We start from the raw sequence: 25,025 nt of genomic DNA, 5'->3' as shown, positions 1-25,025 counted from the left end.
CTAACTCCAGGCTGGTTTTTCTGATTTTCTACAACGAGCGAGATCGAGGGATGCAATATTAAAATCACAGTATTGATGAAGTATTAATACTGTGAGTGTAATGTCAGTAGCAAAGACACTGGTTAATAAAACAGGGTTGAATATGTATTAACATTTAATAAATTTTTTTTGTACAATATTCTGAGCTTGTATTTGATTTTTTATTGATTTTGAGGAACACTGAGTAAACATGTTGATCTTTAGTGTAGAACTACAGTAAGATCATGTTCACACGCTATGCTCTGCATTCCTCCTGATTTCTCTCAACATGGCAACCCCAGAGTTAATTATTTAGGAACAGTAAAAAGTAAGAGATATTTCCTTCTGAATGAAAAAAAGTACTGCATTTACTAAAATAATCAGGTTATGTAACTGGTTAACCTCAACACTGCTAAACACTACTAAAAATGAGTGTTACTGATTTTATATTACATGACATGAAAATATCCATTTAATCAATGCTTTGCTGAAACGCTTGTTCCAGGGGGGTTTTCTACAAAAATAAGAAGAATAACGAGATACAAGAATAACTTGTTTCCTTTAGGAAGAATGTCCAACAAAACATTCAAAAGTCTTGAGATGCATTGTAAAAGTAAATGGGTTCGGTTTTTAGTTCATGTTCAGTTGAGCGCACAGTCAAACCAAATATATTCAGACACCTTTCTCATCTGTTTATTCACTATAATTTAGAAAACGGTACAATGACAAGAACTGCGTCTGAACAAATTCGTCTTGATAATGTCAGATAAGTTTGATAGAAAGGTAATATATTAGACTGAATAGCTGTCAGATGTTAAACCTAAGAACACAAGAATCATTTTAGCTTACTCGTTCTCATTCTGTTCCCGTCTGTGGTGAAAGATGATCACATGCTCAGGTCAGAGTCAATCGTTTTTTCTCCCAAATGCTGCTGGTATGGAGAATTCTTGGGTATAATGAGTCACATAAACCTGCTAGTAAAACAAAATATCATAAATTATATCTGCTATCTGAATCATTTTTGGTTTGCCTGTAGATAAGTGCTAAAAATGTGCAAAAATAACAGTTGCCTTTCTTCATTTGTGAGACTCCCAAGGCATAGGATCGCTGCCTTGTTTTTCCAGGTTCATCTTTTGCTTCTTTCGCTTGCGTTCTGCCATAACCAAAGCCGCCACCACCGTGACCATCACGGTCCCGGTAATCACCAGCACGGTGGCCGTCTCTGCGACACACAGCTGACTGTGCATCAGACCCAGAGACGCTCCGGACAGCAAGAGCGGAGAATGGCACGTGATGTTCATGTAGTCGTCCACGTGAAGATGCCTGACGCGAAGGATCTTGCTGAAGACGCGGTGCAGCTCACAGTCGCAGGTCCAGGGGTTCTCCGACATCTGCAGGTGTGTGCTGGGCGTCTGAAGGTTTAAGAACGTCTTGAACTTCAAGCTTCTCAGCTGGTTAGCTTCTAAGTTCAGAATGGTGAGGGTTTGTAAAGGAGCCAGAGCTTCGATTTCAATCTTGGAGATGTTGTTGTGGTTGAGAAGAAGAACCCCAAGACCCTGTTGCATGGTGAGAAGGCCTCCTTGAAGGACCGCCAGTTGATTCCACGCGAGGTTAAGGTGCCTTAGCATGGTGAGGCCACGAAACGCACCGACTTCGATAACCTGAAGGTGGTTGTGACTGAGATCTAACCGCTCGAGGCTTTCTAGGTCCTCCAAGGAGTGGGACTCGAGGCGTTCCAGAGCGTTGTGGGACAGCTTGAGATCTTTAAGAGCGGTCAAGCCTTGAGAGAACTCTGAAGGAAGGACACGGAGCTCGTTGTAGGCCAGGTCCAACTTTTCCAGGAAGGTCAAAGAGGAAAGAGCCTGGAAGAGAAACGCCACAGAAGTAGAGGAACATTTGAAGGCATTGTTCTCTTAACTGTGTACTCTTCTGAGGAACACAAATGCAGACGTTTCAAAAATGTTTCAAACGTTTTGTCCATAGAATGAAAGTCATTGGGAAGCAAACCAAGGACAAAAAACAAACAAACGTGTCTCTGGATCACAGAAGCAGTCTTCAGCAGCACAGGTGCACTCATAACAATTACCAAGAAATAGTTCATTTTTCTTTTATGCCAAAAATCATTGTCCCATAAAGATATCTATTACATTTCCTACCGTAAACATATCAAAACTTAGTAATATGCATTGCTAAAAACTTTATTTGGACAACTTTAAAGGTTATTTTCTCAATATTTTTTGCTCCTGCAGATTCCAGATTTTCTAATAATTGCATCTCAGACACATATTTTCTCGATAACAAACCAACGGAAAGCTTATTTATTTAGCTTACAGATGATTTATCAGTCTCAGTCTCAACTGGTTTTGTGGTCCAGGGACACAAATACATATCAAGCACAAGCATATCTTATTTCCATAGAAAAACCAAAGAGGAAAGTTAATGTAATTAATGTTCTTAATGCAATGAACTGTTTTCCAACACAACAACTTTCTGCACGGTGGAAAGCTTCCACTTTTAAAAACAAAAGGTTCTTTATTTGATAGCAGAGGTCTTTAACATCCAAGAAAACGTTCCTTCCCACAAACACTTCACTCTAAGAACATAATGGTTCTTTTAAAAATGGTTAACTGAAAGGTTCTTTGGGGAACCTAAAATGATTCTTCTATGACAATGCTAAAAAAAATAAACATATACATAACCTTTATTTTTAAAAGTGTAGAAGAACCGTTTTGAAGTAGTTTTCCCACCCCAAAATAACCTGCTTTCTACTCCTAAAATAAATGTCATTTATCTGGCATCAGTAGTTCCCTGCAGGTCCTTTAACATCCACTGGAGATAATCTTATTTTCACTCTTAAATAGAAAGATTCTTTACTGGAGCATCAGTAGTTTCACAAAGAACCGTTTAACATCCAAGAGAACTTTCCATTTGACAAATGGTTCGTTTTTATTATTATTTTTGTTTTTCCAAGAAATGTTCACTGAAAGGTTCTTTGGAGAACTGAAAGTTTTTTTATGGACTTGACGAGAAATCACTTTTGTAACCTTTATTTTAAAGACTGCACAGCAGAACAGGGTTCTTTTAAGAACTGGTCAGAACTTTTGGAACATTTATTTTATTTTAAGAGTGCAAAAGAACCATTTATCCACCGGACTGATTCCTTGGACGAGAAGTGTTGTTGAGAAAAGTGAGCTCACCTTCGAATGCACGGCCTGCATGCTGCTTTGTGAGAGGAGGAGGACCCTGAGAGCCCATATCCCCGTGAAGGAGGTGCTCCTCAGCTCCGACAGCCTGTTCCCACTCAGGTCCAGGAGCCACGTGCCGTGAGGAATGCTGTGAGGGATGTGAGAGAAGCCTCGGGAGCGACAGTCCACCAGCTCCGACGCGTCGTAACAAGAACACTGATGAGGACAGAGCTTGGAGCTCCTCGCCGCCAGGAGCGCGATGGACCACAGCAACACGACGCGGAGCATCTTCAGCAGAACCTCAGAGAAGCAGATCCGACCGTATATTTGGTGCACTTCTCGAACAGCTTGCAATCTGCACGGATTTGCGGCAAATTACATAAAGAGCTCTCGAAATCCTTTAATCCGTTTATGATTTCACGCAGAGGTAATCGCTTTTATGTTGGTCAACTTTCTTCCTGGACAGATGTGCACGCCTCGTCTCGTGGAAATGCGTAGGAATAGCACGCTGGATAAAAACAAAAACTCGTGGTGTTGATGCACAAGAAGAGGACTTCGGCGCGTTCATAGGACAGGCGTAAATATACACGTGTTTACAGAAGATCCTGCAGCGCCTGACAATAAGACAGAAATGACATCTTAAATAGTACTTACCACAGTCACTGTTTGAGGAAAACACGGATGATTCATATTCACGTAGGACTCTTGAAAAGTGAACTACACCTGATGGTGAGCATCTCTCATCCAACCCTAGTCTCTATGACACCGACTTGATTTATCCTCACAGCACACCGCATCACTCAAGAAACAGGAGCACTTGGTACATAATGAATATTTGATTGAAGGGTCGTGTAGTCTTACAGATCTCAGCAGAAACCTTGAGGAGCACCTTACACTGTTCAATCTTTGACGTTTAGAGATGGGGCGGCGTGAATGGAACAATGTGTATTAGTTACAGTAACAGTCCAAGCTTTATACTTAATTATTCAGGAGCAATCAAGACCTTTTGACACCGCCATAATAGAGCTGAGGGAAGTCAAAACCCTTCATAGTTCATAGTAGGGATAAATAACCCATTGAAAACCTATTGGTGTCATTAAGGCAGGTCTGCAGAGGTTTAGATACGGGACGAGTACACCTCGATATAATTACAGACACCTAGAATGGTCTTTACGTCTTCTAAAAATATACTCGAGGAAGAAACATTCGATTAGAGAATAAACGGGACAATATAAATATAGATTTCAGGGGAAATAAAGTTTGAAGGAACTTGAAAAAAAAGATATGTTCTCTAATGATATCTTCATTTAAGGGCGTTTACTTAATTTTAAAAATTAAATGGCTTCTTAGGTTTTTAGTCTGATGTAACATCTATTTAAGGCTTTTCGTTTGTGAAGTTCATATTTTATATTAGAAGTGCAATGTCAAGATAAGCGGCAGAACAGATGCATGCCGTGTTCAATATATGGTTCATTGATTTTTTTTGAAAACCACTAAAGCGGTTTTAACCAAAAAAAAAAAAAAAAAAATCCTATTTAGCAAAACTACTCTGATGGTATTTGATCACCTTTTCCCCTCCAGTGCGCTCAAAGTTTGAAAAAAAGTAACTGAAAGTACAGCATTACAGTCAGAATTTTTGTTACTTTTATTTTAGAAAACGTCCTTTGTAACGTGTGGCATCTGAAGTCACATTTCGTTTAAAATACAGAAGAGACAGACAATCGTAGAACATAAACAGCCAAAAGGAAAAAAAAAAAAAAAAAGCAAAAAGTAAAAGCTAACAAGCTTTTCTGACTGGTTTGTTTTTTTTTTTTTTTTGACAAAATGGAATAGAAGGCGAAGGAGGGATGTAAGAAGAACATATGAAAAGCTATTTCAGAAGAAACACAGGAGGAGGAGGAGGAGGAAGAAGAAGGGGCAGAGAGGGGATAAGACACTGTAAGTTAGTCAAAGAAACTATGGTTGGTTTGATGGTTGGTGTTTTAAATTATCTTTATAAAGTCTAATTTAGAATGAACTCTTTTCACTCTTGTGGTTTTTTCTTAAAACATTTTTGCTTTTTTTTTTTTTTTTAATGTTTTTTTTTTTTTGTGTGTTTGTTTCTTTTGATCTTCCAGACCCTAGGGCCGTGGTGCGTGCGCCCTCGGGCCCCGCCGGCGAGCGGGAGAAGAGCGCTGGCTCACACCAGCTCCGAGGCCCTCGATGCCCTGCCGCCCTCCTCAGAGGAGACACACCCCCCACTCAGGAGGATAGAGACGAGTCCTTCTGTGTTTGCTGTGCTTGTGTGCGCTGCAGCGACTTCTGGCTCTCCACGTCTTTAAAATGCTTCTCCACCTGAAAGGAGGCACACGAGTCAGAGACCGGAGAGCAGAAACACGTCTAATGTGTTCACATCCCAGGTGGAGAGAAGAAGAAAAAGCACTTCCTTTGCACTTAGAAGTGATCTATTTCATACATACTAAAAATAATTCTTAAGAAGCTTAAGATCACCCCAGCTGTGCTCTTGGGACACTGAATATGAATTAAAATGCATTTGACATGCCATCTATATAAAAATAAAAAAGCAAAAACATCGTTATCTCTTGAACCCATCTTTCATACCTTAGTGGTCAAAAAAAGAAAAGGTTTTTTGTTCTCTCTACTATGGAAGTCCATGGTTACCATGGTTACAAACTTTGTGTAATTCTGAATATAAATATTAGAAGCTTTACACAATGCAACTGATCTAAGTGAAAGTGTTCTCCTGCAGAACTTTATCTACAAACAGTTTTATTCGTCTTTATTTTAATATAGAGATTTAAACTAATTTTAAGCGCTGTACATAAACAAATATGTGCAAGTCAAATATATATAATATATGCAGTCAAAATTTTTTTTTTTTAGCTTGGTATACATGTTAGTCCTCCACTTTAGAAATGCTTTTACAGCCTAAACGCCAGCAAGAATGAAAGCTGATCTGAATAACTCCTAGCCTACTGCTCAGCAAATAACATTTTAGATTTGAACAACTGAGGCATTCCTAAGATGTGTTTCTCTTCACTGTGATGAAGAGTCAGGTTTCTGCCTTTAAACCACGTCTCGTGCATCACAGCGGTGTTTCTTGGGTCTTTCAAGCACGGACAAAGACTCCTGACTTTAAAGTCGTTCTGTATCTCTTAGGTTTATTTCACATTAGAAAAACGACTGCTGCCTTTCTTTTTAATACGCTCCATCTTCTAAAAGCTACAGATGCCGCTGGAAGAGATGAAAGCAGTGCTGAAACCTGAAAGACTGCAGGATACTCACAATTTTGCGTATATGACTGAGAGCACTTCCCTCTTTGCCTTTGCAGTTCTCCACCTGGTACGGTGGAGAGATCACCACGTCATCCATGACAATGATGTTCTTCTCCTGCCATTTACAGTCTTTGATGCTGGAAAACAAAGAGAACAAACACTGATCTGAAGACGGGCGCACCAGCCGCGAGCGACACCATCCAGTGATTACAACACGTCTCCTCAACGCTGGCAAGACTTACGTTTTATGTATAGTCTGGAATAATTGCTGGCCCTCGACTGACACCCCAGCACTGATTGCATAGGCTTGGGACAACTTGTCTTCCTTTTCTGTCCTCGCCCGATTGGCTAGCTGTGGGGAAAAAGACGACATGTCAAATAAGACGACACCGACTGTCCTACGGTCACGTGCTCCTCTGATAAACACAGGATTAATGTGATGGAGCAATTACGAGCTGTGACTCTAAGACAACCTTGATGTATAAATAGATGCAAAATGAGAGTTTTCTGTGATAGATAAAGTTGCATGGCTATTAAGGATTTAGCAAGTGACTAAAAACGTCTTCGCGTGGCTTAAAAAGGAAACATTCAGGAGGTGAGATGCATCACAATCAGCATCAGACGATAAATGTTGTTTTTAATCAAATAAGAAAAGCTGTCAGATTAAAGCTGACGAGCAATGCATTGTATTCCCTTCAGATCTGCAGGGTTCATCAGGACAGTCTTTAATTGCCTGGAATTGGTAGAACTTGAAAAGGAAGTCTGACATAAAGGCTACATAAAACTATTGAAAACATTTCTGTGTAATTATTTTAAAAAAATGGTTAGATGGACAGGACTGTACGAGTTGTGTAAGTGCTTGGGAGATGACATTTTTGTAAAAACTTTTGTAATCAGACTCCCATGAAGTACACAAGCTTTCACATAAAGACTAATTATCATCATCTGACTACATTTTCATAGAAGTGCATCCCTAACTGACATGTTTATCTGTTTATAGGCCATTTCACTGCATGTGGAAACAAGACCGTACATCATTATTATTAGTATTAGTATTGTGTACCATACCAAAAGACATCCATTTTACTTGATATTGATAAATTACTTGTAAAGTGTGACAGACTTGAGTTCACCATGCATTTAACCTTTTTACACAAAATCGATAAATATTCCTTTAAATACTCATAGCTCAAAAATGTCGTTTATGTACCAACACCAGACTTCCTGTCCAGAATGAACTATTAAAAAGACCCTTCACAACTACAAGCGTCCGACTTCTTCACACCAACCCAACAGAAGAAGCTCCTCGAAGGACAGCGAAGCGCAGAATGATCTTACCTTGCTAATATTCAAGGATGCTAGAGGAGGAGGAGTCTCAGTGCGGTCGTTAATAACACCCACGTCTGAAACGTAGGCTAAGTTCACCAAGATGACGTCACTGAGGTTGGTCTTACCGCTGGAGGAAGGACATTCTGGGAGGAGAAGCGTTAAGGAGAAACCCAGACTTCCAGAGAAGATCACGCTAACGTTCTCTCAATTAAAACAAACATGATGTCGAAATACATCTATTAGTTGTACTAATCACGCTACACACCAAAGACAAAAAATAATGACAATTCAATTCATCACACACACGGAAAAGTACACACATTGTTTGTGTGTTTATCTGATCATAATCCATCATACTGTGTTATGTATTCGATGCTCTCCAAAACGACGCTGAGATCACTTTTAGTGTGAAATGCTTCCCTCGTGTTCTTTGCTGTTATGATGGTTACACCAATCACTTTAACGCCGTTCGTATCTTTCTAAGCCTTCAAGTCGATTTGTATAGCGCTTTTCACAATACATATTGTTGCAAAGCAACTTCACCGAACTATTTAACTTTCTACGTTATATTTAGGAGTAGATTATTAGAAACGACTGGCAGAAACGTTCAGAAGACACAAACACTTGACAGAAACGATCGTGTCGCGCCGAAACGAGCAAAGAGTCAGTACAGAGAGTGAAACTAATGAAAGACATGAGTAATAAAGCCAGGGGGAAAGAGACAGGATGAACACATCTGATTCATTTAATCACCAAACACACGCTTAACCACGCCATCTATCCTTAAAGCAGTGTTACATTTAATATACACTGATTTCAAAGACATCTTCAAGATCACACACATCTACACGCCTGTCGTCTTCTGAACGATATACTCAAATTAAAACACCTTTTAGTGGAAAAGCCCCCTTTGCTGTAAAGTCTATGCTCTATCATATCATATGATCATCAGGCTTCGAGGGGATTTTGATCAAGATACGATCAGATTATGTTTATATAGTTTTATGCAAGTAATCATTTAAAAGATCTCAATACAAGCTTTAGAATTTAATTCAATTTTAGATATGTATATCAGCGTATTTTAACGGAGCTGGATGTCACTGTATCCTACTACATCCATACATCTATAAATAAGAGAGAAATAGAGTAAACACCTTAAAAGACTTGTTTTATAGGCAGTTTTCCAAATAATAATCTCAATCCAGCATGCATGCCATTTTAAAACGGCACACATGTAGAAATGTCATTATAAACAGGCAGTACAGCTGCCACTTCATTTTCAGGCAAAAAAATCCCGTTATACATTAAATATAGAGCGAATAGAATTTGAGCTGTCATCCAGAATTCGCAAACTCTCGCATTTGCGCGACAGAAGTAAAAAAAACCCTAGAAGAACATGAAGGCTGATGCGACTGATCCGAGAACAGTACCGTTATCCACAAACTTCATGCGTTACGATAAAAACAAGGAGCTGCTACTCATCCTGGAGAGTCTTTCCTGAAGAGTGAGGCTTGAGGAAATAAATCAAGAGCAGTTGATATTCTGTGATGCGTCCTGTGAAAGCTGCCATTATCGCACTGAAAGACATTAGCTTAGCGCGCTAAAGACATTAGCTCGCGCAGGCTAACGCTGTCGGTCGCGAAGACATGCTAATCAACGCGCTAACCACAAACAACGCTCCCCCGACACGCTTTCAGCGACCAACCCGCGTCAAACCAGCTCGGCACAGGGAACCCCACGCGACAGACACAGCGGATCGCGTCCGAACGCCGCGCGGAGAGCAAACGAAGCGAGGACGGGCGCTGAATGAGGCCACTAGCGCACAGACACGCTCGCGGAGCGCCGGTACAAACGCACACGTGCGAGGGAGAAAGGATACTCAAAGTCAACATCTTGGACGGATAATCGAAAGCCACCACCTCTCCCTGCAAACGCTGGCCTAAACAGGTGAGGCAAGAGACATGGCTCCCGACGCTGAAATACTCCCCCGGTCCCGGAGCCGCCATCTTCTCCGCCAGGGAAACCGGAGCGCCAGCTTTACGTAGACGCACGCAACGACGTCAACGCAGTGACGCAAGACGCACGTCAGCTGACAGGAAAGAGGCACGAGCGTCAAACAGAATAAACCGTGTATCGACTGTGAGACTGAAACTGAAATAAACGTTAAAGTGTGTGTGTGTGTGTGTATATATACACACACATATATATATATATATATATATATATATATATATATATATATATATATATATATATATATATATATATATATATATAAATTAAAGTAAGTAAATAATATATTAAACAGTATAAATATAGGCACGTAGGCCTATAAACAAAACAGCAACAGCAAAAAGTTATTATTTGGCTGGTTACGTGACTTTGATAAGCTTTTTGGATTTTTTTATTTTCTAATTTAGTATTTTCATGATGAAAATAGTTTAAAGCACATCCTCATCCTAATATTTCTTTATTCTAAGTAATTTAAAATGCGGTTATTCAAGAATAATTTAAAAGATGAATTTAATAATTATTATAAATTACTTTTTCAGACTTTTCATAGGATACACACACACACACACACATATATATATATATATATATATATATATATATATATATATATATATATATATATATATATATATATATATATATATATATATATATATAATTTATAATACGCGTTTTAGTGAAGTTTGTCCCTCCGCGGCAGTGATGAGAGAAACGGACCTTTTCGAAGCTTCGAATCAATTGAACCAATTTCTTCTGAAAATGATTCGATCTCTCGGAGCTGCTGACCCCTGCTGGTCAAAAGCGTGCATCGAAAACTCTGAAAACTGGTTTTAAAACTCCACTGAAAATGTTTTATTGAAAGCATAATGCATTAAATGCCACAACATACCGTAAAATGTGAAGCGCCTGTGGCTTTAAAAAAAATCTCGTATATATAGAGAGAGTGAGTCGGTTTATGACGCAATAAAGCCTCGTTTGGTGAAATCACGTGACCTCGCCAGAAACGAGCCGCAGAAGTTCCGCAGCCTCCCGACGGTTCCTCCTCCGGTGTCCGGGACGAGCGGCTGATGGAGAGCGTTCACCGCGGAGGAGCGCGGGCGGCGGAGGCGCTGCAGAGGAGCGCGGGAGGTCACGAGGAGCTCTGGCTGCTCGCGTCGCGTCTCGGGGACCCGAAGGCCGCTCTGCTGCTGCTCTTCCCCGCCGTGCTCTACACTCACCGGCGCTCCGGGATCACGGTGCTCTGGGCCGCCGCGCTCTCCGAGTGGACCAACCTGCTCCTCAAGTGGTGCGGACCGAAATAACGCGGATGTCGACGGGTTTATAAGAAAGAGGGAACATTAAATGATTCAGATGATTGTTCTTCATTAGATCGTTAGTGATGCTGCTGTTGAACAGTATACAGTAATTATATTAAAACTAATTATATATGTTTAATGTACTACACAGTCACATGTTCATTTAGAAATCATTCTAATATTATGATTTGCTACTCCAAAAAAAAAAATAAATAAATAAATATATATATATATATATATATATATATATATATATATATATATATATATATATATATATATATTATATAATGCCTTTATCGTCACTTGGAGTTCCTTGCTAAATAAAAGTATTAATTTTTATAATTTCCTTCCTCAAAAAGGAAACTAAATATATAGTGACTAGGCTTCTGAGAAGTGTGTTACAAAAGCTTTTTATTCCGGATAAATGCTGATTTTAGTTTTTTTTATATTAATCAAATAATCCTGAAAAAAAATGCAATCCACTGTTTTAAATATTGATAATAATTATAATAATCAGAAATGTTTCTTGATCAGTATATTATTATGATTTTATGATGAAGACCGGAGTAACGATGCTGAAAATACACCGAAATAAATTAGATATTCAGATATTGGTCATCCCAAGGTAATATACAGCATATAGTTTATGTAATAAATGAAATGTATAGTTTTTGTATTAATAAATATACACAGTATTTTTAGTTTGGCAGCACTAATTACTATATCTTTCTGATCTCATCTTTCTGTTTTTATGTTCAGTGTAAGATTATTACGTGGATGGGGTTTCTTTGAAGTGATCATGTGTCACGTGTCTCAGGGTCCTGTTTGGTGAAAGGCCTTACTGGTGGATCGGAGAGTCAGGCCTGTTCCTTGAGACGCCTCTGAAGGTGCAGCAGTTCCCGTCGACCTGCGAGACCGGCCCAGGTGAAGCAGAACACACGTCCTCAGCACGCGCCGCCGTCTTCCTCTAACCGAGCTCTTTCGCTCTCTCAGGCAGTCCGTCGGGGCACGTGATGGTCAGCGCTGCCGTCTGGTGGGTCGTCGTCTCCTCTCTGGCCTCCTGCGTCCTCGGGCGCTCCGGCAGGTCCGTCCCTGTCTCTGAAGCTCACCGAGTAACGCTGGGTGGCTTTTCAAGGAACTAGTAGAGTAGTGCGCCGCTTTAACATCTGGGATTAATCCAGCTCCTGCGTTTCTCGCGTGTGTCTGGGGTTGCCATGTTGAGAGAAATCATTCTGTCCTCTACTGTACAGACCACTGTATATATTTCCTTCAGACTGAGGTTAATCATCACTTTTTTGGCGATAAATAGAACTTTTTCTATTAAAATCAAAGAAGCAAGTCAAGCCCAGGTCTACAGAGTAACTCCAAACCAACATAACTTTCCATAAAAAGTAATTCCTTATTACGTGGTGCGTTATTATAATGCGTGAGATTTAAACGTTATTCATATGTAACACTGACTAAATCATCTCTCTCTTACAGTAAGATATTAGCTGTAGTGCCGTATCTGTTGTACGCCGTGTTTTTGGGATGTGTAGGCCTTTCTCGAATCTTCATCTTGGCTCACTTTCCACATCAAGTCGTCTCAGGTCTTCTGACAGGTCAGAAATTTCTATTATAATATTTAGAATTTTTTTATATATATATATATATATTATTTAAAAATTTATTATTATTATTTTTAAATTAATTTATTATTATTTTTATTTATTTCTTTATTTTTGTGTATAAGAGTTGTGTTGCTATAGTAAAGGTTTGCTCTCTTCAGGGGTGTTTCTGGGGGTTGTCCTGGAGCGCTCAGTCCCTGAACATCGTCCTCTGTCCTTCTTCTTCCTCGTCAGCGTGGCTTTGGTCCTCGGGGCTCTCGTGACGCACGGAGCCCTGCAGAAGATCGGGGTGGATCTCTCTTGGTGAGCGTTACATTGAGTGCATGTCGTATAAAGATTTACGTTTATAATTCTTATTAAATAACATTAGCCAATATATCACGGCTGGCCGCTTATTACGTGGTACTACGTCACCGCTGCCAGATAGTTCAATTAAAATAGCTTACAAAACTTTCAGATAAAAAAAATGAACTACTTTTAATAGAACTTATGAAATAATTAAAAAAACATAAAACAAAAATATCTGTATGTGTCTGAATTGTCTTTTTAAGTGTTTAAGTGCAAGATTTATTGTGAATTTCTTTTTTTATTCACACAACCAGTGAAAAGTGTTAAAAGTTAATGTTTATAAAAGAATTCCCATCTGCTCACCAGGCCTGCATTTATACATACAAAACATACTTTTTAAAAACTGGTGCATTTTACATGTTTATGATTTAATGGATGTGGATATTTTATTGAAAGAGTTTTTGATATATATATATATATATATATATATATATATATATATATATATCTGTGTAAAATTATATCTGTATAAAATGCACACTTAAACACTTAAAAAGCCAATTCACACACACACATATTTTTATTTTGTTTTTTAATGATTTCCTAAGTTGTATTAAAAGTGATCTGAATACATTACCTATAATATGCAGGAGTAGTTTTAGTCGTGTGACCCTGTGACCCTCAGGTCCGTCTCTCTGGCTAAGAGGTGGTGTTCTCGTCCCGAGTGGGTCCAGATGGACACGGCTCCCTTCTCGTCTCTGAGCCGGGCCGCCGGGGCTCTGCTGGGTCTGGGGCTGTCTCAGCACTGGAAGCCGGGCGGATGGGCCCTTCCGTGGGCGTCCAGGAGCCTGTGCCTGGCCCTCTCGTCCGTAGCCCTTCACTACATCAACAGCTTCCCCCTGCCCTCGGCCCCGGCCCTGCTCTTCTACTCGCTCTTCTTCCTCAAGTACAGCCTCGTGCCGCCGGTGGTGATGGTGCTGGTGCCCGGGTTCGTGCATCTCCTCACAGATAAACCCAGGAGGGAGTGAAGCTCAGAGCCAGCGTTTTTAGAGGATCACAATTAGATTGTGCCAAAGAACGTCTTTACTCAAAATGTTTCTTCTTGTTATCTCGTCTTTGACGTTTCTTTTAAAAGACGTTTGGCTGTTCAACAGTTGTTTACTGTATTTCTTTTCTTTTTTTGAGTTATTGAAGTCTCTTCTTGTTTATATATAATATTTGTTTGCTTGTAATAAACTTGCTTAAGTGTGAAAAAACAGTTTTTCAATATTTGCCATTATTTAGTATAATTTGTATATAATATTTTCTATAGAATTTCATCCAAAAATGAACATTTGCTGAACGTTTACTCACCAGCAGATCATCATCTTCATCAGATCTCTAGAAATGAGTCTCTGCCTCAGTGTGAATGGGTGCCGCCAGAACGAGAGCCCACACCGCTGATAAAAACATCACAATAGTTTTCACTTCTCAAGACGTTAAATGATGGTCCGGAGTGGTGTGGCTTACTTAAGGACTGCTGTGATGTTCTGACGGCACCCATTCACTGCTGAGGATCGAGTCTGATGAAACAAACTCATCTTAGGGTGAGAGATATTTCTCAAGTACTTAGTGAACGTGCGTGTCGAGTACAAAATAATTTAGTTAAACATGTCTCATACTGAAACCTAAAGCATACAAAAAGGACAACTGACATGATAAAAACACATTCTGGTTTATTGAAGTCATTAAACGTTGTCACAGCGCTCTGAAAGCTCACATTTACAGACGAGAAACTCTGCTTAGCAAGCAAGTACATTAAAATCAACTCAAATCCAACCGAAAGATAAAAAGAATGGCCAAACCCTTCAGAGGTAAATGTCGCATCTCTCCGGTTGAGTTTGGTGGAGATGAGTGTGAGATCTCTTCTTTTTTTTTCTCTCTCTTTTTCGCCAGGTGTGAACTTTATTTCCGTTTAGTTCCTAGACATACGGCAGATCGACGAATGCCTGCGTGTGGATTTCAGAGGGGGATGGAGGAGAAACCATGCGTCAGGTTATGTACAGCAAAAGTAACTTGCACCACCCTAAAGAGGCCTTCGACGACGCCACATCAGAGTCCTGCGTTCCCAAGTGCTTGCATTTATTTAGCTTCTCCCCAAAGCTGACCGTGAGGCTGTTCTCGATTCAAGCAAGTTTACACCGACAGCGATAGAAAGGTGAATATGGAGCCGTCTAGATATCTGTCCATATACTGTATTGGTTGAGAAGATCTGACCAAAGCCACATTGAAGCTCGGCGTGTTAATAATATTGCATTCTGAAGCGGAGAAACTTCAAAAGGAACTAGCTGAATATTGTATTTTGACACGACAAATACACTATTTCAAAACGGCTGGTTTGCTTTCCGGTACTGAACTGTGTTTGACGCGTGAGGTTCATCGAGTCCTTCTCACGCCGCGCTCGCAGAGAAGAGCAGGGTTTAGTATGCATGAACACATTTGGCCACTATATACAGCAAGTACACTGCGCTCTATAAAGGCTGTTATATACACGGTTTAATATCTTTTTAAAAACATAATTTTGCTCTTTTATATTATTGTTCATTCATTTGCTTGAAAAATTAGAATTGCACCAAGGACAATAACTGCTATTTGTTTTCTAGTAGTACAACTAATCACAGGTTATTTTCCAGCGTCCACTGAACGTTCGTTAGTAAGGATTTCCCGTCCCAGGTCCAAAAACAAAACAAAACAGGAAAGAAAAAAAAAGCCCACCTCCAACCCCCTAATATTCACATTCCATAAAATCCTTACAAATGAATAAAGTGCTCTCTTTCTTCATAATGTCACAGACAGACAAAAGTTACGAATAAAAGTTTTAAAGTTAAAACAAACATACTTCACTTGATATACTAATGCTTCTGTGACAATGCAAGATTCCATTTCTTAGAACGATAAAGAAACTGAAAAAAGAGAATAAATTCTATTACTAGCTTGCAAACGCCCCTGAAACTTTGTTGCGTAGTATACATACTGTAGAGTTCATAAGACGTCTATGGTGTGATACATTCTTCCACTTGAAATACATCTGGATGGCACTCCAGTAATTAACTGAACTCATTTTGTAAATAAAGACTAAGCAATATCCACAAAACGCGAGGGTCACTTCAAATCATATTAAGCTTTTTCCCAAGGAATTGATTAAACTACTATTATTGCCACTATACAATCGTAAATTTTGACACAAACAATATTTCTGCTTGGGAGCCAGAACTGTAAGGTAATAATAACTGTGAAGATAATAATCTCCAGTCACAAACGTTTGAATCGCTAATTTGAAAATATCTGATACCGTTTCCAAAAGTCCAAATCAATAAATACGAAATTAAAGACAGAAAGAAAACAAAATTAACCCTGACACAAAAACTGCATTAATATTTCTATACATCATATAACTTAATTATAAATATTCCTCTTTTCCTTCTATGACTACAACTTAGTTTTTCTGAAACAGATTTGCACTTTTTACAGTATTGAACAATTCAACAATATGATGTCCAGAAAGCCTAGTAAACTGGTTTCCTTTCATTGGGGAGAGAGAGAGGGATTAAGTGAGCGAGGGAATGAGTTAAACACCTTAGTGCCGGGAACAATGGCAAGACACGCCATTCCTCCGTGTGGAACGTCAGTAAATGTGCTTTCTAATGATGTGCAGAGCTTTAAAGAATATTTTTTACTTTAACATACCGTATTGTAATGCTCCAAAAGGGTGCGGGCGGGGTGTTTGTAGCCTGTCCGACACCGAGTTCTATTCTACCAACAGATTGAGTTGATTTAAAGTAGGCACAGGTAATTGTACACAACTTTTATAACACTGTTTTTTTAGTTTATTAAAAGTGTTTCTTCGAATGCCGTTTCTTCTATCGCAGTACTGGCTTTAAAAACCTCCACCTACACATTCACCGTCACTCACACCTTTTGCCCACCCTTTTGGGCGCCTATTAAACATTTGACTCCACAAAGGGTCTCTTTGGTTTGATGGGCGAGGTGGGACCTTGTCTGGCGTCGCGGGAAAGCTGGCGGTACATGTTCTCCTGGTACGCCTGTGCCACGGGCATTGTCCGCGCCACCTTAACATCCTGGTACGTTGGCGCCTGGCTCACTCGCTCCAGGAGGTCTCGATCTCGGGCCCCTCCGTTGGCAAGCTTGCCCAGGGAGGAGGGCTGGGGCTGGACATAGTACTCCTCCTCTATCATGTGTCCATTCTGGGCATTATTGGTCTTATTGTAGTAGGCGATATTGCCTAGAGATGTAGGCGGGCTGTAGGAGGAGGCCGTGGATGCCTGGTGGATCAGATTCCCAGGTGACGTAGGGCTAGTGATAACCGATTCCAGAGATGACACGGGCCAGGCCCGGGAAGGCTGGTGAAGGTACTGCTGCTGAGTCCTTGCGGTCTTGTCGATGACACCCATGAACGGAGTGGTCCGGGATCGGGCAGGTTCGCCCGAGTACAGTCCGCTCTGAGAGGGCGACAGGGCAGATGGCTCATCGAAGCTCCGCTCATATGCAGCCTGCAGCGGGATTTCCATCTGAGCCATGGAGGAGGACGGCCTGAAGCCAGGGGCTAGATTGCAGCTGGAGCCTGAGGAGATATTACCGCTAGATGGAGAGAAACGAAGGTTCACGCTCTGGGAGTGTATAAGTGGTCTGGGGGTAGGTACATGCTGTTTTAGGTCACTTGTGTTGGCACTGATAGGTCTGCGCACTAAGTGCGGGATCTCTGGAGAGCCCAGCTGGCACGGAGGCAGAGCAGAAGCCGCCACCGCTCTCTCGAGTTCATGCTTGGAGACCGGATAGTATGCCGCCGACTGACTGCGGCTTATCTGGGGAGTCTGGCTGAAGCGCATACCTCCAGGTCCCCCCGTAGCTGAGCGGTACGCCGAAGCGGGTCGCTGAGGCATCTCATCTTTCCCCAAGTTTGACTCCAGAACCCCTCCTCGGCCCCCATGCTGACACAGAGCTCCCACACTGAGGCTGGACTGCACTTGAGACATCGACCGGCCATCCAGCGAGGGTTGGTACACCAGCCTCGGCTCTCGGTCTCTGTCCCTGTCCACATCCATGGAGCTACCTTGGTACCTGCTGCTAAGCGGATGCGCCAACTGGCTGTACACACTGTTACTGGGCTGGTTAGTGCGGACAATCTGTGCCATAGAGGGCTGCAGGCGCAGACCCTGAACCTGGTGGTGCTGGCTCGTCTGAGAGCTCTGGGAAGGCTGTGACTGGAGTTGGAAGGACCGCTGGCTGCTCATCTTCAACAGTGGCGATTTTGGACGGCTAGGTAAAGGATCCTGCTGGTAGCGGACTGGCGAGCCAGACTGGGAACGATACAGACACACGCTCTCGATCGGAGGGCTACCTCTGAACGGAACGCCACGCCTAAGAGGAGATGGAGGAGGACTCTGGTAGTCCATCCCTTGGTTCCCTCCACTGCCCATGGGCGGAGGGCTGAAGCGGTAAGAGGACTGATGGGCTGGAGAGGTGTGCGGTGGACTCTGGCGGTAGTGAGAGTTCTGATGTGTTGGAGAGATACACGGAGAGGTGGACTGGTAACTATGATGGGTAGGAGATGACATGGAGGAGGAGCTTGGGTGGAACTCGAAGGCCTGCCCTCCAGATAGGTAGCCGGTGTCGTGATGGGGCGGAGACAGGGGTGGACTGCGTATTATGGCAAGACTCGAGGCGTTCGAGCGAATGTCAGAAGCAAGACCAATAGACACGGCCTCTAGCTCTTGTTCTAGGAAGTCGTCATCCTCAAACAAGTCTTGGACAGGTTCCATGTCATCCAGTCTTGGTTCAGGAGGAGGAGTATGATGAGGGGGCTCCTCATCGTCCTCCACCGGTAAGGGAGATGGTGGTGGTGATGGAGGAGGCTCAAGTTCCGGCTCCTCTGGTTGAGTAACTTGCCTATACTCCTCGTCCACACGCTGAAGGAGGCGCTGGATTTCACGATTGTTGGGACACAGCTTTATGGCTTCCCTCAGGTCTTCTAGTGCATCAGAGAATTGCCTAAAAAGGGGCAATGGAAATATTAAGTCACCAATAAGCAACTTGATTTGTGAAGCCCTGTTCACACCGACAGTGACTTGGCGAGGGTATGTCGCTAGACTGCAAAGACGCTTGTGTGTGCTGTTGATCTAATGTTATTGGTAGACTGCACGTCTATCTTTAGAAAATGTATATATTGTTGGTAAAGTAAGACATCATTCTAATTTAGGGCCAAATGATTGAAACCAAAAAACGTGATTTGGCTTAATGCTATTATTGAATCGCAAAGTCTATATTTGGAAACTCTGTGCAAGGGTGCCCTCTGGTGTCCAGTATTAATTCAAACCCTTTTTAATATTATATATTGTTTTTAGGGATCAGTAATGTGTGCTTAGCCCTTCCTGTGAAGAAATTGTAAAGTGTAATTGTACATGACAATCCATTTGTTTCCCTAGTGTATAGAATGGTTTTCCCTCTATGAAATTCACTGTTCATTTGCCTAAAGTTAAACTATTTGTCAGATGTCCATTGAAAATGAATAGAATCATTTGGTGTGAACAGGGCTCAGGGAAATAAAGAAAGGAAGAACTCTACCTGCTGCTACGCTTGGCACGGGCTCTAGCATAGAATGCCTCGTAAGACTTAGGCTTCAGTTCCAGAGCCTTGGTAGCAAACTCTTCCGCCATACCAAAGTCCTGGAACAAAAAATGCAGCATTTCATTTTTGCGATGTGGGGGTTGACATTTCATTATTTTGCAAAGTTGTACAAGGAGTACATCAGCAAGGTTGTCACGACATGCTGCATAATGGAGTTACGATATTACACAAGCTTTATATGCAGAATCTTACTGTGCGCTAGAATGAGAGTATTTTTAGAAATGCTCATGCTGTTCTCACATTCATTTTCCTCCGACAGCGAGACAAGTTCAGGAACAAAGACACTTTGAGCTCCTTAAAGGTCTTCAGGTCCTCACTTAATCCTTCTCGGGGAAACTTCTTCAGAGCGTACTGATAACGCTGAGCTGCCTCCTTCACTTTACCCTTCTGCAGGTGAAAAGATGTTTGACTGTGTAAATACACAGAGCCGAGAACTTTGAGCTCGACAAATCTGAGCAAACATCAGGTAAATTGTGAGTAGATCTGACCTTGTAGAAGCCATCTCCTTCCTCTAAAAGTTTAGTCAGTAGGATAATCATGATATCGGGTTTTGATGTCGCCATTGCCCAGGTAGCAGGACCTATGGGTAACAGGATGATCGATGGGTCAAAATGAACAACTGGTTTGAGGGGAAAACATGGGGAGAGACGGAGGAGTGCAGAGAGCGCTCAGGAGCAGTGCTGGGTTAAGTAACACGAGTTAAGGAATCAGATTAAGTAATGCATTACGTTTTCATTTAGGAGTGAATAATAAGAAGTAACTCAAAGTTACCCAAGTGTTTCCCACGTTTTGACTGACAGCTCTTGTGTTGCCATGTTGAAAGAAATTAGCCCCGATCTCATTGCAATTCGCACATATTTGCCGAGTTGACAATTCGTATGAATTTGTATGGATGACCTTCACCTAAACCTACCCGTCAGGTCATGGTCATGCGATCGAAGAGTATGTGTAGAGCGCTGCGTGTGAACACGATATTACTGTAGTTCTAGACTAAATATGTGTTTACTCATCTCACCTACACTATTGCTTTTAAATGAATAAAAACAGTCAAATGCAAACTCTATATATTATACATACCTGCAATAATTAGATATGCTAAATAAGATAAATATCTTGTATTTAATCCCATTTTATCAATCAATGCCTTTGCTACTGAGCTTCGATGATTCAGTTCAATCATACTAATAAGCAAAAATGAGACATTTGTTGAACTTTCTTCTCCTGCGTCATATTCTTCATTGCGTCACTACGTGATTTGTTTGAGCGGTGCCCTCTACTGTACAGAAGAGAAATTACATCTATTTCCGGTACATTTATTTCATTTTTCCTGAAAAGGGTTTTTACCTTTACTATTTAGATTAAAAACAAACGAGCAAGCCCTGACCCAGATTTACAAAGTAACTCAAATGCAACATAATGCATTATTTTCCACAAGAAGTAACTACGTGATTAGTTACTTTTTATGTAATGCATTACTTTTAAAAGCAGCTTTCCCCGACACTGCTCAGGAGTCCTTACAAACAGATGAAGGCATGGACAGCGGGATGAGGATGCCTTCCCTGTAACGCTCCAGTTTAAGCAGCAGCACCCAAACACAGCGCTGCACACACAACACAGAGCTGTCAGGATGCCTGAAGCCAAGCCGGATGCACGAGCATTACCTCCTTTACGCCGACTCGGCAGCGTCTGACATCCTGAGGTCAGAGGTCAGGGGTCGTGAGAGCGAGGGAATGAGGATCGGGGTCGAGGGAGAGTGAGATGGAGCGAGTGGTGTGTGAAAGCCAGAGCGGGAGAAAGACCAAGTGAGGAGCGATGCAGTGGTCGTGGAAGAAAGGTGAGGGGGAACACCAAAAAGCAGCCGTGAGTGGTGAGAAATAAAGTAAAGTCAAGACAAAAGTAAAGTCAGCTTTATCTGCCTACAAAAATGAGGGATAATTCAGCCTTACAGTCTCTCTTTGCATGTTCACATGATATTATGGAGCAAAAAAAGACTGAAGAGATAGTTTTTCTGAACCTACATAAGCAAGCCGTTTGTCTCATTAAGGTATATGATCATGCAAGCCATTTTTAATGCAGAGTAGAAGTTTGATAAGCATATCAATTATGCGGTAAGTGTTTTTTTCCCATTCAGGAATATGCAGCAAAATTGAAACCTTTTATGCCTTTTTATGCATGCTTTTATCACATCTTGACTGGACTATTTTAATTCATTGTACTACACTCTTAAAAAGAAGATGCTCTATGTGCGTGGCGTCTCTCATGCTTCATGCCTGCAGCTGGTTTTAAATCTCATTTAAAGACGTAGCTCTTGTTTCTCGCATTGGGTTGCAATTAAGTTTATGTAGTTTTAAGATGTGTTTTACAATTTTTATGCTGTGTGCCACTTGTTTGATATGCACAATGCTTTGGTCAACGCTTGCTGTTCTTAAAAGTGAACTAGAACCAGAACAGCGCCGGCTCTAACAATGCCAACGATATACCAGACAAAGAAAGGCAGTAAAGACAAAGAGCGAAATCAAACGCAAACACCACAAACAAAAGGAGTCACGGATCCAGAGACGGAGCACATGGATGCTGGAGCGGCCGAGCACAAGCTGAGCTACATGAAAACACGTTCACATACATGAAGACTTCTTTCCTTTTGGGCACGGTTTGTGATTTCTGCTTTTACTATGAATAAGGACAAAGCCGGAGCTTTTACATTTACACGAATCCAGTCGGGTTTCATCTATTTCGACAGTCCACTTTAGATATTCTACTAACTAGAGTTATAACATACTGTGGGCCAGATTTAGTGAATGTTAGAGAATAAAAGCACCGATGGGAGGGTGATTCACGATGATTAAAGCACGTTAGTAACTCTGTCCCTTTCTGTTTATTATACGACGATCGTTTATTTGAAAGCTGACTTCTGTAGCAATTATTTATGCTGCTCCATTCAAGAAGAAAGATGAAGACAGACGTTGAGACGCATGTAAACGTGTCTGTCTTCAGCGGCACAGGGATATTTATGTTAATAGACAACAATACACTGTATGAGTCAAAATTATTATTTTTCTTTGAACCCCCCCAAAAATATTTCAAATAATGGGCCTCATTTATAAAAGTGCGTACGCTCAGATCTGACGGCGGCGTCCACGACAGAGCTCATATTTATATAAACTGTCTTTGACGTGGACAAGTTCTGCAGGTTTTTTAAGATCTAAGCTGTTCTTGCAGCTCTCTGCTGTAAATGATGATGATTGGGGATCCTTTATGTGCGTCTGATATTAATCAGCTGAGAGCTGAAACCAAGTTCAAGATCACAGGCTTCACGTCTGAAAGAGAGGCGTACGAGCCTTCATTCTGTCAATCACACGGATATAACAGAAACGTTCGGAAGAGATGGTTTGGGATGGTTTCTGCTCAACATTTTATAACTGAGGTTATAATGTCCAAAGAAGATATTCTGTACATTTCCTACCGTACTTCATTTCTGATTAGTAATAAGCATCGTTAAGAACATCATTAAACAACTTTAAAGGTGATTTTATGAATACTTTTGCTCTCTCGGAGTCCAGGTTGTCTATTTTTCTGTTTGTCAAACCAGACATAGATTATACGTTCAGTTTGATGTTTTGGTGCTTCAGGGTCAAGCACGTGTTTTGTTTTTGAAAACTAATTTGGAAAACTAGACATATTCAGGTGTTCGAGCTTATTAATTATTATTTACAGCAGATTTCAGACTGAGCTCAGGAGGATCTCGTACCGATCTTGGCTCCTTTCTTCAGCAGGGCGAGCACCACAGACGTGTTTCTGCAGCCCACGGCCCGGTCCAGAGGACGCATCCCGCTGTAGTCCACGTGTTCGATCAGAGCCCCGTGATCCACCAGGAACTGAACCTGAGCCCACGACACCATTTCTAATATTATGTTTCTTACATTATTTGATCAACAATACAGAAAAAAAATCATACTGTGACAGTTTTTTGGCTTCAAAAATAACGGTTTCTATTTTAATAAACTTTAACATATAATTATATATAATTATATATATATATATATATATATAATCAGTCGTTACTCAGTGTAAATCATTTGATTTATTATAAGAATGATCAAGGTTTTGGGAAATATTTTTTGGGAAACTGCAATACTTTGATGGAAAAAATTACATTTATTAAAAATATAAATATTTTCTATCAATACAAATCTTTACAATCTTATCAATTAAACATCCTAGCTAAAAGTTTAGATTTTTTCAAAAAAAAAAAAAAACTCATTTGTATGATAGTGTATTTCTATTTAAAATAAATGCTCTTCTTTTTAACAAAAGTTTCCAGCTCTGATAATAAATCAGAATATTGAACGATTTCTGACGGGTCGCTTCAGACTGGAGCAATGATTGATGGAAATTCAGCTTTGCATCACAAAAATAAATTATATTAATATAGAAACCCCTAATTTTAAATGGTAAAAATATTTCACAATATTATTAATATTTCACAATGTTGCTTTTCTGTATTTTTTATCAAACAAATGCGGCCTTGATGAACATAAGAATCGTCTTTAAAAACTTCTGTCTGGTTGTGTATGTCACAGGTGCATGAACTTGAGGAGTATTTGGAAAACCTGAACTCAAATTAACCCAAAAGTCGTCAAACTAACTAGAAATGCGTCTCACCACGTCTGAGTCTCCGTAGAAGGCGGCCAGATCGAGAGGCGTTCGTCCGTTTTTATCGGCGTGGTCCGTCGCCGCTCCTTTTTCCACCAAACAGCGAACAACAGAGAGATGTCCTTTCAGACAGGCCCAGCTCAGAGCCGTCAGACCCTCCTTATCTATCAGATCCAGACACGCACCTGACAACAAGACAAGAACTCCAAGATAAACTTCAATAGCTGATGAGTGTGTGTGTGTGTGTGTGTGTGTGAGAGTGTGTGTGTGTGTGAGTGTGTGTGTGTGTGTGTGTGTGAGTGTGTGTGTGTGTGTGTGTGTGTGAGAGTGTGTGTGTGTGAGTGTGTGTGTGTGTGTGTGTGTGTGTGTGTGTGTGTGTGTGTGTGAGTGTGTGTGTGTGTGTGTGTGTGTGTGTGTGTGTGTGTGTGTGTGTGTGTGTGTGTGTGTGTGTGTGTGTGTGTGTGTGTGTGTGTGTGTGTGTGTGTGTGTGTGTGTGTGTGTGTGTGTGTGTGTGTGTGTGTGTGTGTGTGTGTGTGTGTGTGTGTGTGTGTGTGTGTGTGTGTGTGTGTGTGTGTGTGTGTGTGTGTGTGTGTGTGTGTGTGTGTGTGTGTGTGTGTGTGTGTGTGTGTGTGTGTGTGTGTGTGTGTGTGTGTGTGTGTGTGTGTGTGTGTG

At 41.1% G+C, this 25,025-nt stretch overlaps 4 protein-coding genes across 6 annotated transcripts in view; 1 reads left to right on the top strand and 3 right to left on the bottom strand.

The window, feature by feature from the left end:
- Positions 1 to 190: 190 nt before the first annotated feature.
- On the bottom strand, positions 191 to 4,696 carry LOC122333389 (slit homolog 2 protein). Its single transcript, XM_043230967.1, has 2 exons — positions 3,216 to 4,696; positions 191 to 1,880 (listed from the first exon to the last, which is right to left on the bottom strand). Exons 1-2 carry the CDS (start codon positions 3,489 to 3,491, stop codon positions 1,095 to 1,097), a joined length of 1,062 nt encoding a protein of 353 aa, XP_043086902.1. The 5' UTR covers positions 3,492 to 4,696; the 3' UTR covers positions 191 to 1,094.
- Positions 4,697 to 4,824: 128 nt separating this feature from the next.
- lsm12b (LSM12 homolog b) lies at positions 4,825 to 9,851 on the bottom strand. The gene is made up of 5 exons (XM_043230970.1): positions 9,687 to 9,851; positions 7,817 to 7,950; positions 6,721 to 6,830; positions 6,489 to 6,615; positions 4,825 to 5,537 (listed from the first exon to the last, which is right to left on the bottom strand). The coding sequence occupies exons 1-5, from the start codon at positions 9,811 to 9,813 to the stop codon at positions 5,445 to 5,447; spliced, it is 591 nt and encodes a 196-aa protein (XP_043086905.1). The 5' UTR covers positions 9,814 to 9,851; the 3' UTR covers positions 4,825 to 5,444.
- An 888-nt stretch (positions 9,852 to 10,739) lies between these two features.
- On the top strand, positions 10,740 to 14,274 carry g6pc3 (glucose-6-phosphatase catalytic subunit 3). Its single transcript, XM_043230968.1, has 6 exons — positions 10,740 to 11,108; positions 11,939 to 12,045; positions 12,115 to 12,205; positions 12,604 to 12,722; positions 12,890 to 13,031; positions 13,702 to 14,274. The coding sequence occupies exons 1-6, from the start codon at positions 10,891 to 10,893 to the stop codon at positions 14,042 to 14,044; spliced, it is 1,020 nt and encodes a 339-aa protein (XP_043086903.1). The 5' UTR covers positions 10,740 to 10,890; the 3' UTR covers positions 14,045 to 14,274.
- Positions 14,275 to 14,711: 437 nt separating this feature from the next.
- Positions 14,712 to 25,025, bottom strand: part of tanc2b (tetratricopeptide repeat, ankyrin repeat and coiled-coil containing 2b) — a 34,408-nt gene continuing 24,094 nt past the window's right edge. For 2 of the 3 annotated variants that reach the window (XM_043230971.1, XM_043230973.1), the window contains 7 exons: positions 24,363 to 24,538; positions 23,449 to 23,581; positions 21,362 to 21,394; positions 20,189 to 20,280; positions 19,941 to 20,087; positions 19,638 to 19,738; positions 14,712 to 19,064 (listed from right to left, as the gene is read on the bottom strand). In XM_043230971.1, the coding sequence (XP_043086906.1) occupies positions 16,997 to 19,064; positions 19,638 to 19,738; positions 19,941 to 20,087; positions 20,189 to 20,280; positions 21,362 to 21,394; positions 23,449 to 23,581; positions 24,363 to 24,538 (2,750 nt within the window). In that variant the 3' untranslated portion in view covers positions 14,712 to 16,996. The remainder of the gene's footprint in view (positions 19,065 to 19,637; positions 19,739 to 19,940; positions 20,088 to 20,188; positions 20,281 to 21,361; positions 21,395 to 23,448; positions 23,582 to 24,362; positions 24,539 to 25,025) is intronic. The other variant, XM_043230972.1, reaches the window with a different exon arrangement.

The sequence above is a fragment of the Puntigrus tetrazona genome, unplaced genomic scaffold (genome assembly GCF_018831695.1).
Source record: "Puntigrus tetrazona isolate hp1 unplaced genomic scaffold, ASM1883169v1 S000000270, whole genome shotgun sequence".
In the NCBI taxonomy this organism is placed as follows: Eukaryota; Metazoa; Chordata; class Actinopteri; order Cypriniformes; family Cyprinidae; genus Puntigrus; species Puntigrus tetrazona.
The sequence above is the reverse complement of the archived record's forward strand: the minus strand, read 5'-3'. Positions and strand labels throughout refer to the sequence as shown.

Coding starts and splice junctions, on each gene's coding strand:
- lsm12b (XM_043230970.1), bottom strand. CDS start 9,813: ATGGCGGCTCCGGGACCGGGGGAGTATTTCAGCGTCGGGAGCCATGTC. Junction 7,951..9,686: donor GTCCAAGATGTTGACTTTGA/GTATCCTTTCTC, acceptor TTCTCCTCCCAG/AATGTCCTTCCTCCAGCGGT. Junction 6,616..6,720: donor TTCCAGACTATACATAAAAC/GTAAGTCTTGCC, acceptor TTTGTTTTCCAG/CATCAAAGACTGTAAATGGC.
- g6pc3 (XM_043230968.1), top strand. CDS start 10,891: ATGGAGAGCGTTCACCGCGGAGGAGCGCGGGCGGCGGAGGCGCTGCAG. Junction 12,206..12,603: donor GTCCTCGGGCGCTCCGGCAG/GTCCGTCCCTGT, acceptor TCTCTCTTACAG/TAAGATATTAGCTGTAGTGC. Junction 13,032..13,701: donor ATCGGGGTGGATCTCTCTTG/GTGAGCGTTACA, acceptor TGTGACCCTCAG/GTCCGTCTCTCTGGCTAAGA.
- LOC122333389 (XM_043230967.1), bottom strand. CDS start 3,491: ATGCTCCGCGTCGTGTTGCTGTGGTCCATCGCGCTCCTGGCGGCGAGG. Junction 1,881..3,215: donor TGCAGGCCGTGCATTCGAAG/GTGAGCTCACTT, acceptor TTTCTCTTCCAG/GCTCTTTCCTCTTTGACCTT.